The sequence below is a fragment of the Oenanthe melanoleuca genome, chromosome 3 (genome assembly GCF_029582105.1).
Source record: "Oenanthe melanoleuca isolate GR-GAL-2019-014 chromosome 3, OMel1.0, whole genome shotgun sequence".
Classification (NCBI taxonomy): domain Eukaryota; kingdom Metazoa; phylum Chordata; class Aves; order Passeriformes; family Muscicapidae; genus Oenanthe; species Oenanthe melanoleuca.
Window position 1 is genome coordinate 77,851,902 of NC_079336.1, and position 14,249 is coordinate 77,866,150.

A 14,249-nucleotide genomic window follows, 5' to 3' on the forward strand; every position below is an offset into this window, starting at 1 on the left:
CAGCTTTCAACCAATACAAGTTCTGGTATTGGGCATATTCAAACATACTCAGTTTGAATGCCTCTTGTAAGAGTAGGATAAGTTGTAGTTTAGTCACTGTAAGTATAAGCACCTAAAGTAAACTTTCTCATGATAATCTGAATATTAGAAGACACATCCTTTTTTAACATGACAAAAATAGGAAGAGGAAAGAAGTCTGAATTCAGATATGCTTCTCACAGGGAAATCTTAGATGCAAAACAGATATTTGCAAAAAAGTCTGTCTCGGGGGGTTGTTTTCTTGTAAATGTAAATTTCTTGTATTTTGGATTTCATGTAAATAGAAGGTGCAGGCAGTCTGAAACACATCAGGTATGTCTGTAATACATACAGAGTTGTTCAGTTTAGTTAGATTTTTTTCCAGCCTCTGCTGTGGGACCCAGACACACGAGAAAATCTGCTCTCCATAGGTAGACACCAGCAGATTGGACACTTGTGTTAACAACAGACAAGCCCTAGTCAAAAGGTTTAGCATTGCCAGTTTGATTATTAAGCATTCTGAATGAGGCTGTCATCTGTGCTTTGTTGCACAGAAGTCTTAATATTAAAGTGAGTTTTGTGAATGTGTGTCTGTTGGCTGTGAGGATAGTAAATCCCCAGGCTTGCAGTCCATCCCACTTTCCTGGAGCCTGTAATGAAGCTCACATGTCCATTTGTCTGGGAATGGGGGTGCGGGTGTGGGGATGTGTGGTCTTCTGTGCTCTTAAACAGAGTAATGATAAAGCAATGCAAATATGTCAGGCTGGGAGGTGAAAGTGAATAAGAGTTGTTCATTGACTTTGTTTTTGACATCCACTAGCTATTTTTACCTGTCAGTACTAAGAGAAACTTTGCTACTGTGTTCTAAGATTAAAAACTAATTAATGCTTGCAAACTGCTGTTAGGTATCACCTGTAAGCCTGGGTGTTTCTCTAGAGTGATTTGATACACCTGAAGCTAATCTGTGAAAGCTCACTTATCAGTCTTTGAAGGATTTTTTACTTTGTGAAGATGTCTATATTGCTGAAAGAACTGTATTGCTTTTAGTTCCTTTCATCTTGGTTGTTCCTCTCTTACCTATCACTGATTCATATCAAATGACATACAAAACGTCTGACACAACAGGTAGTGGTTTCTTGCTTATGTGCAGTTACAGTGAGGCTGAAATATTTGTTCAGAATTCAGCTGAGAACTGGCATGCTCAGTTTCATTTCCCACTAATTAATTTATAAGAGGTATAAGGCTAAAGATTTTGACTCTTCTCATTGCAGTCCAGGCTGCATTTTTAAATGACAGCTGAATATTTAACTAGAGACAAATTTGTACTACTGTTCAGGAGTCTTCTTTTTTTAATGATCTTTTTTCATTTGGTTATGTAAACAAAGTTGTTCTTTCCAGAATTCTGCATTTCATTGCAGTTTCTTATCCTTAGAATGTGCTGATCTGTTTGTAGAGTTTGTATTTTATTTTTCCTGCAAAAATTGAAAATAGTAAGCCTCTATTCTCTAACTTTTTAATACTGTTTTCCTAAGAGTCTCCCTTCACATTTTTGCATTGTTCAGTTAGTGAGTATATTTAATGTGAGGAACCAAGGCATGTTTTTCTGGTGTCTTGTTCCAATTTTTTACCTGTACAGTTATTCAGAATTGTTATATAGTCCATTTTTACCAGTATAAGTAAGTAGTAAGATTTCTACCTTTTCCAGTGAAGGTGGATCAGCCAATATACATACAAAACTAAGAGCTCATGGAATATGTTCTTGACCTGTAAAATACATTTATTGTGTGTTTTGGTTTTGAGTGTTGTAAAGTCTAGGTAAGTGCAGTGCAAGTACTATTTCCCACTAAGTTAGACTTTCTTGAAAAAAAACCAGTTCAAACCCAGTATTTTAATAACTTACTAAATCCTGTGTTTTGGTTTTTAATAGGCACATACCCTTTTGTGACTTCATCAAACTGCACAGTTGGAGGTGTGTGCACAGGTCTGGGCATGCCACCGCAGAATGTTGGGGAAGTGTACGGGGTTGTGAAGGCCTACACAACCAGAGTTGGAATTGGTGCCTTTCCTACAGAGCAGGATAATGTGAGTATTACAGCCTCAGGTGTCACCTCTGGGTGAAATAACTTGGTGTGTCTTGTCTGTCTTTTATTAAGTCAGTGTTAACAATGGTTAAATGCAAGTACATAGGTGACAATGTGTTTGGATGTCTCAATCTTCTGATTCTAGACTGAGCTTACAGGACTGCCAGACGTGAGTACAATTTTCTTAGAAATTTCAGTGAGATAGAAAGTTAAAGCAGGAGCAAATTTTGAGAAGTTTGCCTAAAAATCATTCTCTTGAATTAGAAAGAACATTTTGTATTGCTGTCTTCATCCAAATGGACAGCATTGTGAAAAACTGGGGGAAGGACTTTTAAGGTAATTTACAATACATTGTAAAATGTTAAGTAAACACCTGCATCATACCTTGCAAATCAAAAGAAATCCACACACTCATGTGTCTTCCTCTTTGTTAGGAAATTGGAGAATTGCTGCAACAGAGAGGCAAAGAGTTTGGTGTTACCACTGGTAGGAAGAGAAGATGTGGCTGGCTGGACCTTGTCTCACTCCGATACGTCTATATGATTAACGGATTTACTGCGTGAGTTGTTTACTGAGCTTTGCTGGCAACTTGACAGAAAATCATGAAATGCTGTAGATTACTGTAAATTGCACATATACTCGTTAGTAACATTTGCACTGTTAATATTGATCTGTTGATTAATTATTTTGATATTTTGATAACTTAGCTGTTCCTCATTTTTCCTGTCATTAAATATTTTTACATTTGACATTTTCATACATGCAGATTTTTCTCTCCTCCCTTTATGGAGACTTCTTTTCTTAGTTTGTCTTCAAAATAAGATAGATGGGAACCCATCAGTATCTCCATTAGTATGTGTAAATATTAAAAATATGGATATGTCTTTGGGATCTTAATCAAAATGAAAGATAGATGCCTGAAACAAACTGGTATAAAATTTCTAGCAGATCAAATAGTGTAAATACATATTTTATTTAAATATTTCTGTTTTTCTCGTTCTTTTTGGGTTATGTTTTAAATGAGATGAAGCCAGGTTTTGTAGAGCCAGTGTTTGATTATTTTTCTGCGTTCACTGTAGGACAGGACAGGAACATTTGGCAGAGGACAGGAACAGATACCAACAGGCATCATGCAATGAAATGGTCATCTGAAATGGCTATACCTTAAATGGTTAGGTATCTTGGCAGCACCCTTACCAATTAAAATTATAACACTTGAAGCCATAGACAAGTTTATTCAATTGACGAATACCTTTCTTTTGATTTTTTTGTACATTTTCATGTAGTAATAGGTTGAAGGAGGCAACGAAAACTGTGTTTAATCCTTTTTTGTTGCTGTTGTCTTGTTTCAGTGGTTGTGTGTTTTTTGGGATGTTTTTTTAAGCAATGTGATAAGATTCAAGAGTTGTTAGACTTGTTTAACCAGAGTAATGTTTCTTCGTAGATTGGCACTTACCAAATTGGATATCTTGGATGTATTTCCAGAAATTAAAATCGGTGTTGCATACAAACTAGATGGTGAAATCATACCTCATTTTCCTGGTAAGACTGCTTATTTAAAAATTTTAGGTTTTGCTGAAATGTAATGTGGTACTTTTAAATGCATTTGGCTTCTACTTGTAAGACTTACTAGAGCAATATTTTACTTCAGCATCAAGCCATTAATGTTTTGCAAATGTACCAGATGTATCTTTTACCCCACCAATACCTGCACCCTAAAGATAACCATGCCAAATACTGGGTTTTGACTACTAGAAAGATTTGAAGAGCTATATAAGACTTGTAAAACATAAATGTTGCCACTACCTGTCCTTTTTATTTTACACAGCCTGCATCATCTTCAAGTTAAATTGTTTCATACTCTATTATTTTGTTTATTATTTTTGTATTGATGCCCATTTTTAGCAGGCCAGGTCTTCATTTAAGCATGCAGTGAACCCCATAAGAGAACTGGTCCTGTTGAAAAGTAAAATTATTCTTTCCCTCTGTTACTTTTCTAACAGTTCACTTCCCTTTAATGATTCACGGAGCAGCCAAAAACCTACAAAAGCTACATACTGTAAAAGAGGGACAAGGGCTGGGGCCATAAATGAACAAGTAGTTTAGGTGAAAGCAAGACTGTTTTCTAATGTGTGACCAATGTACATCTGCTTGGCATGATAGAAACTGTAGTTCTTGAGGAGAAGAGTGGTCATTTTACTTGAAGATGTTTACCTGCATGTTGAAATATTCAAATATCACAGGCCAGTGTTTTTGCATCTGCAACATGATGCATCTTGTTCAGTTTGCAATAGTTAGGCATAGTCCAGAAAAAAAGGAATAACATAAAACAGTACTTATGATTGGGCTTTTTGATTTTCATAATGTGCACATAGATGCCTGTTTTCATTCTATATTGGTACCTGAGGGTTATGGGCTTGTCACAGGTTACAATTTTTCGTGTGATATCATCATCATCAGAGCACTTCATGTGGGTGAGGAGATCAACTGTAATGCCTGGATACAACTCAGCAAGATTTATGTAGTACAAACATGTGATTATATATAAAGGAGTAAGTGATGATCTGCCACTAGTCCTTGAAAATAGCACATATCTGTTAAGAGTAACTCATAAGGAATTTTAAAAAATCTTTTGTTTCTCCATGTGCTTGTGGGAGTTCTCTAACTGATTTGCTGTCCAGGATCTTCCAACAAAAATACCAGTTCTGACTGAATGCGTGCTGAATGACTTTGATACAGGAAATTTAGTATTCATCTTGCACCAAACCAGGGAATGCTTTTCCCTTTTTTACACTCTGCTATTACCTGATTGGTACTCATAATCAAAACCTTAGGGATGTTGGCCATTGAACATAATTGCGTGTTTGAACTGAGAACTACTCAGTAAATGCTTTTCCTGTAGCCAGTTGTATGATCTTGTGCTCAAGCCAGGAAAACCTTTTCTGACAGTCCATCCTTAAAGATGACATAAGCAAGTGGCCATGCTGTACAGTACTAAGATGTCAGTAATTTGTGGGTTTTTTTTTTTTCATTCTTTGTATGTCTCAGGGCCAGAATCTTGTTAGATACAACTCTTGAGGGAGCAGACTTTGTTCCCTGTATATCCCTAGGTAACAGCTGACCTTTGGTCATAGCAGCACAATGTGGCTCGCCTGCCTATATTTTTCTTTACTGTATGAAAAATTAAGAATCTGGTGGAACCTTAGTAGAAGCTGTTGACATGCTGTCTTCCTTAAAGCATCAGGAAGGAGTTTGGGCTGAACTTCTGGTAAGCTGGAAGATGCTGTCTCTCACAGTGCCTCTGTGTTCCACACCTCTCTTTGCTATACTCCTCAACATTTGGCAGCATTTTCAGCACACATGCTGCAGGTTCCCCTGCCCTTGGCATAAAAAACAAAAGGTAACTTTATTCCCACTTTGTGTTTTGCAGACCATTGGACTGTTTCTGATGTCTACATTTCTGCATGCTGTGTGCTTGTATAATTTTTTTTTTTTTCAAATGTGCCACTGACATTTGAATTTAATTTAGAAGAAAACTAGTCTGGGAAGCTCTCCCTGGCAGGCTTTTTCTTTCTCTCTCCCCTTCCTACCCTCCTACTCTCTTGGAGATGTTCATAATTTACCCTTCTTGTGAAATGACTGTCTTTAAATTAGACACAGTACCCACCATCTCAGGGAAAGCTTGCCATGTTTCAGATATTGTTCCTTTTTCCACTTGGATCTGAGAATCATACAAGTGTCACTCAGGGCTTTTATAAGTTAACTTTCTCTGTGCATTTCATAATTGCCTCTTAAGCAAGAACCTAAAATGTCTTGTAAGTTTACAGCTGGCTTCAGTTGGTGTTACTGAGGCTGTAGTCTATTGCTGGCCAATGACAGGAGTTTATGGAAGACAGAGCTTCCTGCGAGCTTTGAGCCAATCAGTTTAAAAAGAATGTGAAGGCTATGGTCTAGTTCTCTAATGCCTCCTGTCCATGTTCAGACATCAGTTGATTTCAGCACAGAGAGATATAACCTCTAGCTCAGGAGACTTTGAAAACACAGATGCTTAGGAAATTGGGAGATTACTTTGGACAAGCTTTACTTTCATGCTTGGTTGTTTTTTTGTTTTTTTTTTCCTTGCATTTTTTCCCTGGGCATTCACTGTAGATTAAAGAGCTGGCACACTATTCTGGATGCACCTTTGGAATGATCATGACTATTTTCATGTTCAGTTTCTGGAAATTGCTGGAGGATCTTTCTCTTAGAAAGGTTCCAAGGTCGAAAATCTGAGATATTTTTTCTGAGTTGGAAGTAGCATCACATCACTCTTCAAATTATTATATCATTATATTTGCTCTATCTGTTATATAGGTAAGCTGTTGAGGAATTTTCTAAAAACCCTAAAAGATAAGCCCCCTCAGTGAAAAGCTGAGGGAAATCTAGATGGTGACTAGATGTGATGCTACACTGAGCTCAGTTTGTGGCTTGTCTACCACATATCATATCACACCTGTTGGAACAAAATTAAAGAATCATTTGAAACATCAAACAATGCATCCCTTCTTTTTCTTCTCTCTTAGGGGGAAGTAAGAAATTGAACTAATACAGGCTAATGGAAAATTGTAGTCAATATTAGAGTGTTCAATACCAGATGCTTTCAGCTGTCTCTCTCTAACCTCATCAGAGAGGCTTCAAAGAAAAAAGGCTTGTGGACATCTAAGATAAGGTGTTCATTCTCTTTCTCTCTTCAGAAAGAGGGAGGCTAGCAGCCATCTGCACTGCTGGGAGATCAGCTTGTGGTTTTGCACTTTGAATGTGTCTGTTCTGTTGTGCAGATCACCTGAACAGCAGACAACACCTCAATTGTTACTGCTGACAATAAAGTGCTTATCCTTGGCTTCTACAACCAAATATCCTTAATGTGCCTGTCTGTTCTCATTGCCACGAGTATTGGTTTAGGATTCTGTTAACCTGGGAGCACCTTGGTCCAAAACTTTGCACATTTCTTCGCTGTTACAGACTTTGAGGAAAGCAGAGCAGTCTTCTTTCAGCCTTTCTCAAAATACCTAGTCCGTTAAGGCTGTGCTTACAGCACTGCTGCTGTTGAACTGTTGCCTGCATCAGACAAATTGTTTGATGTGCTGAGCTTGAGTTTGTTGGCTACACAAATGCTGGAGGGGATCAGCATGTGGTTTTGTATTTGCACCTCAAACCCTTTCCCAGGCTGACTAGCTGTCCTGGCAGGAGTGACTTGAACTGAGACACATAACATTAATTACTACATAACATTAATTACTATGCCCTCTTCATAAAGGCCACAAGGAATGCGTGACTCTTCCCATTTTTTTAATCAATATATTTTGATCATTTTCAGACTTAAGCCCTTTGTTTTGCTGCCCTGTGACATTCCAAGACTTAATGTTCAGATAATTACTGGGGTGATGCCTAGTACGTTTTTCAGTACTAGAAATCATCACAGGATTCATAGTTAAAGGACAACATTGTAGCAAGTTACTTAATGAAGGACAAAATATTGCTTCTGTTCTGAGAAAAAGTGGGAGCACTTACTGTTTTTACAGTAGGGACTCCACACTGGTTGATAAATTCATTGCAGAGTTTTGGAGCAAAGGGTCTGTGGGCATCAGAAGTCTGTTAAGTCTTAAATACATCTTCCGACTATGCTTAGTAAAAGGTTCACTCCTGTGCCATTTTAAAATACGTTTTAGCTGTTTGATACTTACAAGCTGGTTCTTAATTTTGCTTTCACAATTCCCTCATGAGAAGGGATTTGGTTTTCAGTATTCGTTCAGAAAAAAAATTGAAAAAAGAACATTTTGGGGAATTATTTCCCTGAAAAGTTGTTTTCTGAACTGTAAAGATTGTGGTTTCAGCAAATACATGCATGTGACTGAGCACTGGAATTCCTAGAGTCTGAGTCCTGATAATTACTGGATATTTTTCCCCCTATGCTTATATTAACAAAAACCCTGACACTTGAGTGGCTGCAGTGCTTGGTTTATCTTATGAGCAAACTTCTTTGTGTGAGGAAGGAATAAAGGCTTTACCATTTGTGTAGTAGAGAATACACAGCATCCATGGACATAAGATTTTTATTCCTTTGCTTCTCAGCCAGCCACGAAGTCTTAAACAAAGTAGAGGTTCAGTATGAGACACTCCCAGGATGGGTTACGGACATATCAAATGCCAGGACGTTTGATGAGCTGCCTGTAAATGCACAGAATTATGTTCGTTTTATAGAAATGGAATTGGGTGTTCCTGGTAAGTAGAACAGATTTTCTTCTTGTTGTCTGGGTTATTCCTGCTCTGTGAAACCTGTTTGGTATTTTGTATTAATGAACAGACAAAATACTGAAAACTAGTTTCTAACTGTGCTTGTTGTGATGTACCTGGTGCCACTGGTGATTATGGTATCAACATAAAAACAACTTTTTATTTAGTTGTTGAACTCAAAATTTTCCAGAGTTTTAATTTACATTCCTTAGTTGGCTTTTGCTATAGTTCTTGTTCAATTAAGATTTTTTTTTTCATTACTTGCTCAAAAGTCTTTTAGACTGGTTATAATCAGGGTTGAGTTTTGCTACTGTATGACTGTCACAAAGTCAGTGGGTCTATGGGTTATTAATGAATATGTATGATGAATTATTTATGAGAGTAAGAGGTCCTGAACTGATGCATTTCTCTATGCTCCCTAATAAAGGTGGTCCTGTGGTTCCATCCAAAGCTGGGAGTTAGGAGATGATGCAATTTTTTACTTCTCTGATAGTTTCTATCTTTTATCTTATAATCTGTAAAAGTGATTAGTTTATTATGGCAGTTTTGAAGTTATCAGTGTATTCTTTGAGAACAATAGGTAAAATTATCATTTCTTAATGTGTGAATAGTATATGCTGTGTTTTTCTTCAAAATGTGGTGCTTAAGAAGATGTGTTTGTATCTTATCTTAAGATACAATCCACTCTTGCTTTGTATTACTTACAATAGAAGTTTGCTTTTCTCTCCTGCAGTTAAATGGATTGGAGTAGGGAAATCCAGGGAATCAATGATCCAGCTGTTTTAAAGATTTCAGATGCATGGAAGAAAGCACACTCCTCAAAAGACTGCTCATTCTTAAATGCATTAGTAGCCCGCAAAGCAAAGATGTTGGAAAGATAGATTTTTGCATGGGAAGAAGTGCTAGAGTTGATACCCCCAGATCAATTGCTACTCCTGAAAGAGACTCTTAACATGAACCTGTATCAATTCCTGTTCAACTGCAATTACCAGGACACTTGTCATTGTTGTTCAAGGTGCCATCAGATTTTTTTTTCTTTACCTAATATTTACTTCATAATGTAATTCCTGTTTGAAAATCTAAGGTAGCATTGCTTTCATGACTGTTTGTCTTTGTTATCCTCTCTCTGCTTTTGGCGGTGTTACTTCCCTGAAATTTTAGACAGTAAAAATAATGCAGTTTTGCACAGATAGTTTTACATCCTCATTATTTGTATACCTAAAGCTGTTGTATTCGTAATGACTACTCTTGTGAGTGATTAAAAGAGGGGGAGTCTGATTTTATAATGCTATAAATGCTGTCTAAATTATTGTGTGATCTCTTTTTTAAAAGAAGATGTGATGCCAAGTGGTTATGAATGTCCAGGTTTTTTTAGCTGTATAACACAGGAAACTTACTCTTTGTAACTCACAGAGGATACTCAAGTGTTTACCAGGAAGTGTGCCCACGAAGTTAGAAAAATGATATTGTAAAAATTTCATTTGCAGTTATTAAAGAACCATTCTGATTTTGAGTTAAACGTTTTATAATGTTACTCTTTCTTTTCATAGCATTTTAAAAATTCTGTGCTTCTCTGCTTCCAAAGCACATATCTTAAACTGTTCCCCTAATTAAATGGGGTTATATTTATATTTTGTGAGAAGTCTAACATTTTGATGCCCTTTTAAATTCTTTCCTTCAGAGTCAATTGAAAATCCTTCTCTGGAGGATGCCAAAGTGCAGACACTTCTGTATTTATAAATGTAAGATGCTTTAGAAATAACATTTAATGTATTCCCATGTATTTGCTTTGGGTGTGGGGTAAATAACAATCATTCACCTCAAGACATCTGACATATTATAGTTGGGAAATGTGGAAATGCTCTAGAACTATTTAAATTTATAACTATTACTATCTCTTCCAAAGAATCTGATTTCTTTTTGCAACAACCCAGTAATTACATTTTGCCTTTCCAGATTACTGAGAATGACTGTTTTTACACACTGTGCTATGGTGTTTGTGTGCTTCCTTTTCACTTCAAATAAAACTTACTTTGTTTCTTAAATCCAAGTTTGTATCAGGGTGGGGCAACAGTTTTAGATTTAGTTTAGTAGATTTTGGCTGCATATAAAAATACATGAATGAATATAAGAAACTTCTAATGGAAAATAAAAAATACGAGGCCTTTTTGTTTGTCTTGAGTAACCACATGTTGCCTGAAATGGAATAATTTGTATTCTGAATTGACACAAAATAAAATTGCTTATCCTACGATGAGAGACAGGAGGGTTGAAGGATAAAATTATTGATTTTTAAGGAACATTTTTTATTGAATTGCTTGCATGTGACAGAGCAGTTACTGGGGTCTGTATTTTATTTGTGCATTATAAGGAAAGAGGTGGATACCACAGAATATTGGAAAATTGGCAAATACAGTGAGAAACCTTTGTATCAGCATTGCATGTAAAGATCATTCTCATCAGCATTAAAAAGCAAGCAACATTTTTTTTTTTTTTTTTTTTTCCCTGGAGAAGATAAAGATCTAGTTTTGCTGTCAGCCTTCAGTCCAGGACAGAAGCATACCATCCCTCCCTAGCTAAAGGACATCTTGAATTGAAAATATTTTCCTAGTTCCCAGATGGAGAAAAGGAGGGCTAGAGCTGTGTGAAACATAAATTCCAGTGTTTATTTAGAAGGGAAAAAAAAAGTTACTTTTTTCTAGGCAGTAGAGAGAATTGATGTTGCAACGTGAACAATAGGTAATCATTACTAAGAATTCTTGTTCCCCTGTAGCTGTAGGAGGCCCCAAGGTGATCTGTGCTGTCAGTGAAACTACCAGCCAAGACTGTGGGCCTAGCTGGTTCAAGAAGTGAATAAATAACTAAATGAGGGCATGTTTCCTTCTACAGTGAGTGCATAAATAAAATGCATCTATGGAGCTGTGTTTCACTTCTGTCAAGCAGAGACCTTGGTGTTGAAGGTTTCAGTTTTTCCACTGTTGTAACCCCACTGTACAAACTACCATTGTTTTTCAGTGGAGGAATTCATATTCCCAGATGCAGAGTATTTCTGAGCAATACAGCTTTAGCCTAAAATGATACAAAGTATTCGTGTAGTATTTTGAAAAACACAAAAAAGAATTGCCTTGGATGCAATAGTGATTTATATGTTCTTTTGCTGTCTTTTAAATTAAGCTGAGATTTTTCTTTGATTCTTCCATTCAAGGGCAGGCCTGGAAAGTTGAAAACATTCTCCTACCAGTATTGGTCCAGGATATATGTGGTCTAGGATCTGTTGGTATTTACTCCCATGACCTGGAAAAAAGGATTTTTCATTTTCAAGTGGTTGAAATTGGCATCTGTAAAGTGTTTTATGTTGTACCTGCATGTAGTTTTGCCCAAGTTATCCTGGAGTGAATTCTTGGACTGGTGCACACTTTCCCTGTGTCAAAGAACGGTTATACCCTACCAAAATTCCCCCTCCTCCAGTGCTACATTTTTTATTTCACTTGTACAGATGAGGAAATAGAGGGGATGTTATCACCAACCTGAGTGTGGTGGGGACAAATACTATAAGTTACAGGGATTTTTTTTCAAGATTCATGTTCAACTGTGGAACCAAGAAGGAAGAAGAAAACAGCGACCTAATACTTTACCTTCAGCTCTGTGTCCAGCATGGGCAAAGGTAAATGGCTTTGAAGACATACATAGGTTTTTAGCTCTAGATAAAACTGTGTTCTGCCCCCCACTACTTCATTAGGCAAGAAAGGAATTGAACTGATTCTCAAAGGAATTGCCCCACTCATTGGCAAAAGGCTTTTTGTTGTCTGTTACAAGCTAGTAGTAAGCTGTGGTAAAAAGAAAAACATTCATACTTTGACAAGCTTTTATTTCTCAGGCCCTTCCTCTGTGCTCTCCCTCTCTGAAGGCTCTTCAGTTGCTGCCCTGTAATGGGAGAGGATGGCAGCATAGGATAGTAGTTGAAATTGATTCTCCTCCAAGTGTCCCCTGCTATTTGGATGTTTACAGGAGGAACAGATACCTGTTAGACCAGACAAGGCTGATGACAGACAAGGTATTTTGATCTCTCTCTGTTCTTGCTGCCACTGAAATATTTACGAGGCTCAATCTCCCCAGGCTTGTGCTGTACCACGGCATTTAATAGCTCTTATGTCCCTACAGATTAGTGAGCCTCCTTTACTAACTAAATAAGGGAAAGTGAGGGATGCTTCTGCTGCTTAGCCTTTCCACTTGTGTTCTTCATGTAATTGGGCTTTGACATGCAGCTAATGGACAAAACCTTCAGATGGAGGGGCAGACATCATGTTGATGTCATAGTGCTTTCGTCTACCATCATCCTGGAAATCTACTTTCTAATAAAATAGGAGTTTCCTTTTCCCATCTCTCTTACTGAAACATAATCAAAGGTGTGACTAATTTAGAAAAAGTAAAGGGCAAAGTAGCTGGGAAGGAAAGAAACCATGCAATCAGGTGAGGTTTTTTTTTTGTCCTGCCTATACTGTTCATAGTCTCTGAAGCAGTGAAACTAAACAAACCTGGTGGTATAGTAATCAAACACACTTTTGGTGTTTGACAGCTTTACATACTGAAGGTAAGGTATAGACTGCTGTGCATGTTGGTGTACACACGAGTGTAACAACTCTTTGACATGTCATCTTTAAAATACCTTGCAATAGATGCACATTTGAATATCTTCCATTCAGCTTTAGACAGATAACACTGTGTTAAATCCCAGTGTCCTTCTCTGCCACTTTGGAACCACTAGTCAAGTGTATCAAAGTAATGTATTTTCTTATACTCCATTAGATTTTTTTTCACTGATTAATCTATTTGTGCATGCATCCAGGTACTTACTCTTTAGCTCTTTTGATGCATGCTGCTGAAGTTACCTATAGTGTATTTGAGTAACTGTTTTAAGATAACAATTGCCCAAGTACAGATGGTTTTCCTTGACTTGTTCATTGGTTTACAGTTATTGTCTGGTGATTACAAAAGGTGGTTTGGTTATTACAGAAGGAACTGGGGTACCTGAGTGTTGGTAGTTGGCATGGCTTTGGGGACAGCTCTTTTTTCCAAAACATGAGATGACTAGTCACATTTTTTCCCTGAATGCAACTTAGGACTAGCTTGCTAATAGTGAAGCACACCTCCCCAGTTCATTCTCTGTGTCCCCCTCAACAGGAAAACCAGCATGGATCACTCAGTTGTGTTGAGAAAGGGCAAGTTGATTGTTGCTTTGAATGAAGGAAGCATGATTGTACCAGTCACTGGTTGTCTTTTCCTGGGAGCTGAATTGTCAGAGTCAGGAGGGAATGGTGTTTCAGCTTTGTATTTTACCAGAGCCAGTCACAGTTTACTGAAAGGCCTGGTCAAAAAGCATAAATCATTCTGTAATCTCATGCTGACATATGGTATGTAAATACCATGATCCACCCAAAGGGTAGCCAGCATTATAAATGTACTTTCTAATCTCCTGCTGAAATGAGCACTCAGTGTAATGCAGCTGTAATCTAATAGATATTAACAGCCCGAGAATGTACAGTAAGACCTTAATAATTCAGTATTGTTCGATTGCCTCCATCTGACTTGTAATTAGCCTGATAAGGGTTCTGCCTCTGCAGTCAAGCAACTAACTGCATTAGTTCAGTATCAATAAAATTTTCAAAGCCTTGACTACCCAATATAAATAGCCTACAACATTTTACTTCCTTTTTTACATCAAACACTTCAGAGTCAATGTGCAAGACAACAGATTTTTATAGGGGAGAAAAAAAAATTCTGGATTTTTTTATAGCAATTTCCATTCTAGATTCTCAAATATATGATAAATTCAGGCCATGCAGCACTCCTGGTATGGCCCAAAACTTTTGAATGTGG

The 14,249-nt window shown here is 37.2% G+C and overlaps 1 protein-coding gene across 1 annotated transcript in view; it reads left to right on the forward strand.

The window, feature by feature from the left end:
• Nucleotides 1-10,631, forward strand: part of ADSS2 (adenylosuccinate synthase 2) — a 36,718-nt gene extending 26,087 nt beyond the window's left edge. Inside the window, exons 9-13 of the mRNA XM_056486607.1 lie at nt 1,946-2,100; nt 2,534-2,658; nt 3,544-3,641; nt 8,211-8,360; nt 9,106-10,631. Of these exons, the coding sequence (XP_056342582.1) occupies nt 1,946-2,100; nt 2,534-2,658; nt 3,544-3,641; nt 8,211-8,360; nt 9,106-9,158 (581 nt within the window). The 3' untranslated portion in view covers nt 9,159-10,631. The remainder of the gene's footprint in view (nt 1-1,945; nt 2,101-2,533; nt 2,659-3,543; nt 3,642-8,210; nt 8,361-9,105) is intronic.
• Nucleotides 10,632-14,249: the final 3,618 nt, after the last annotated feature.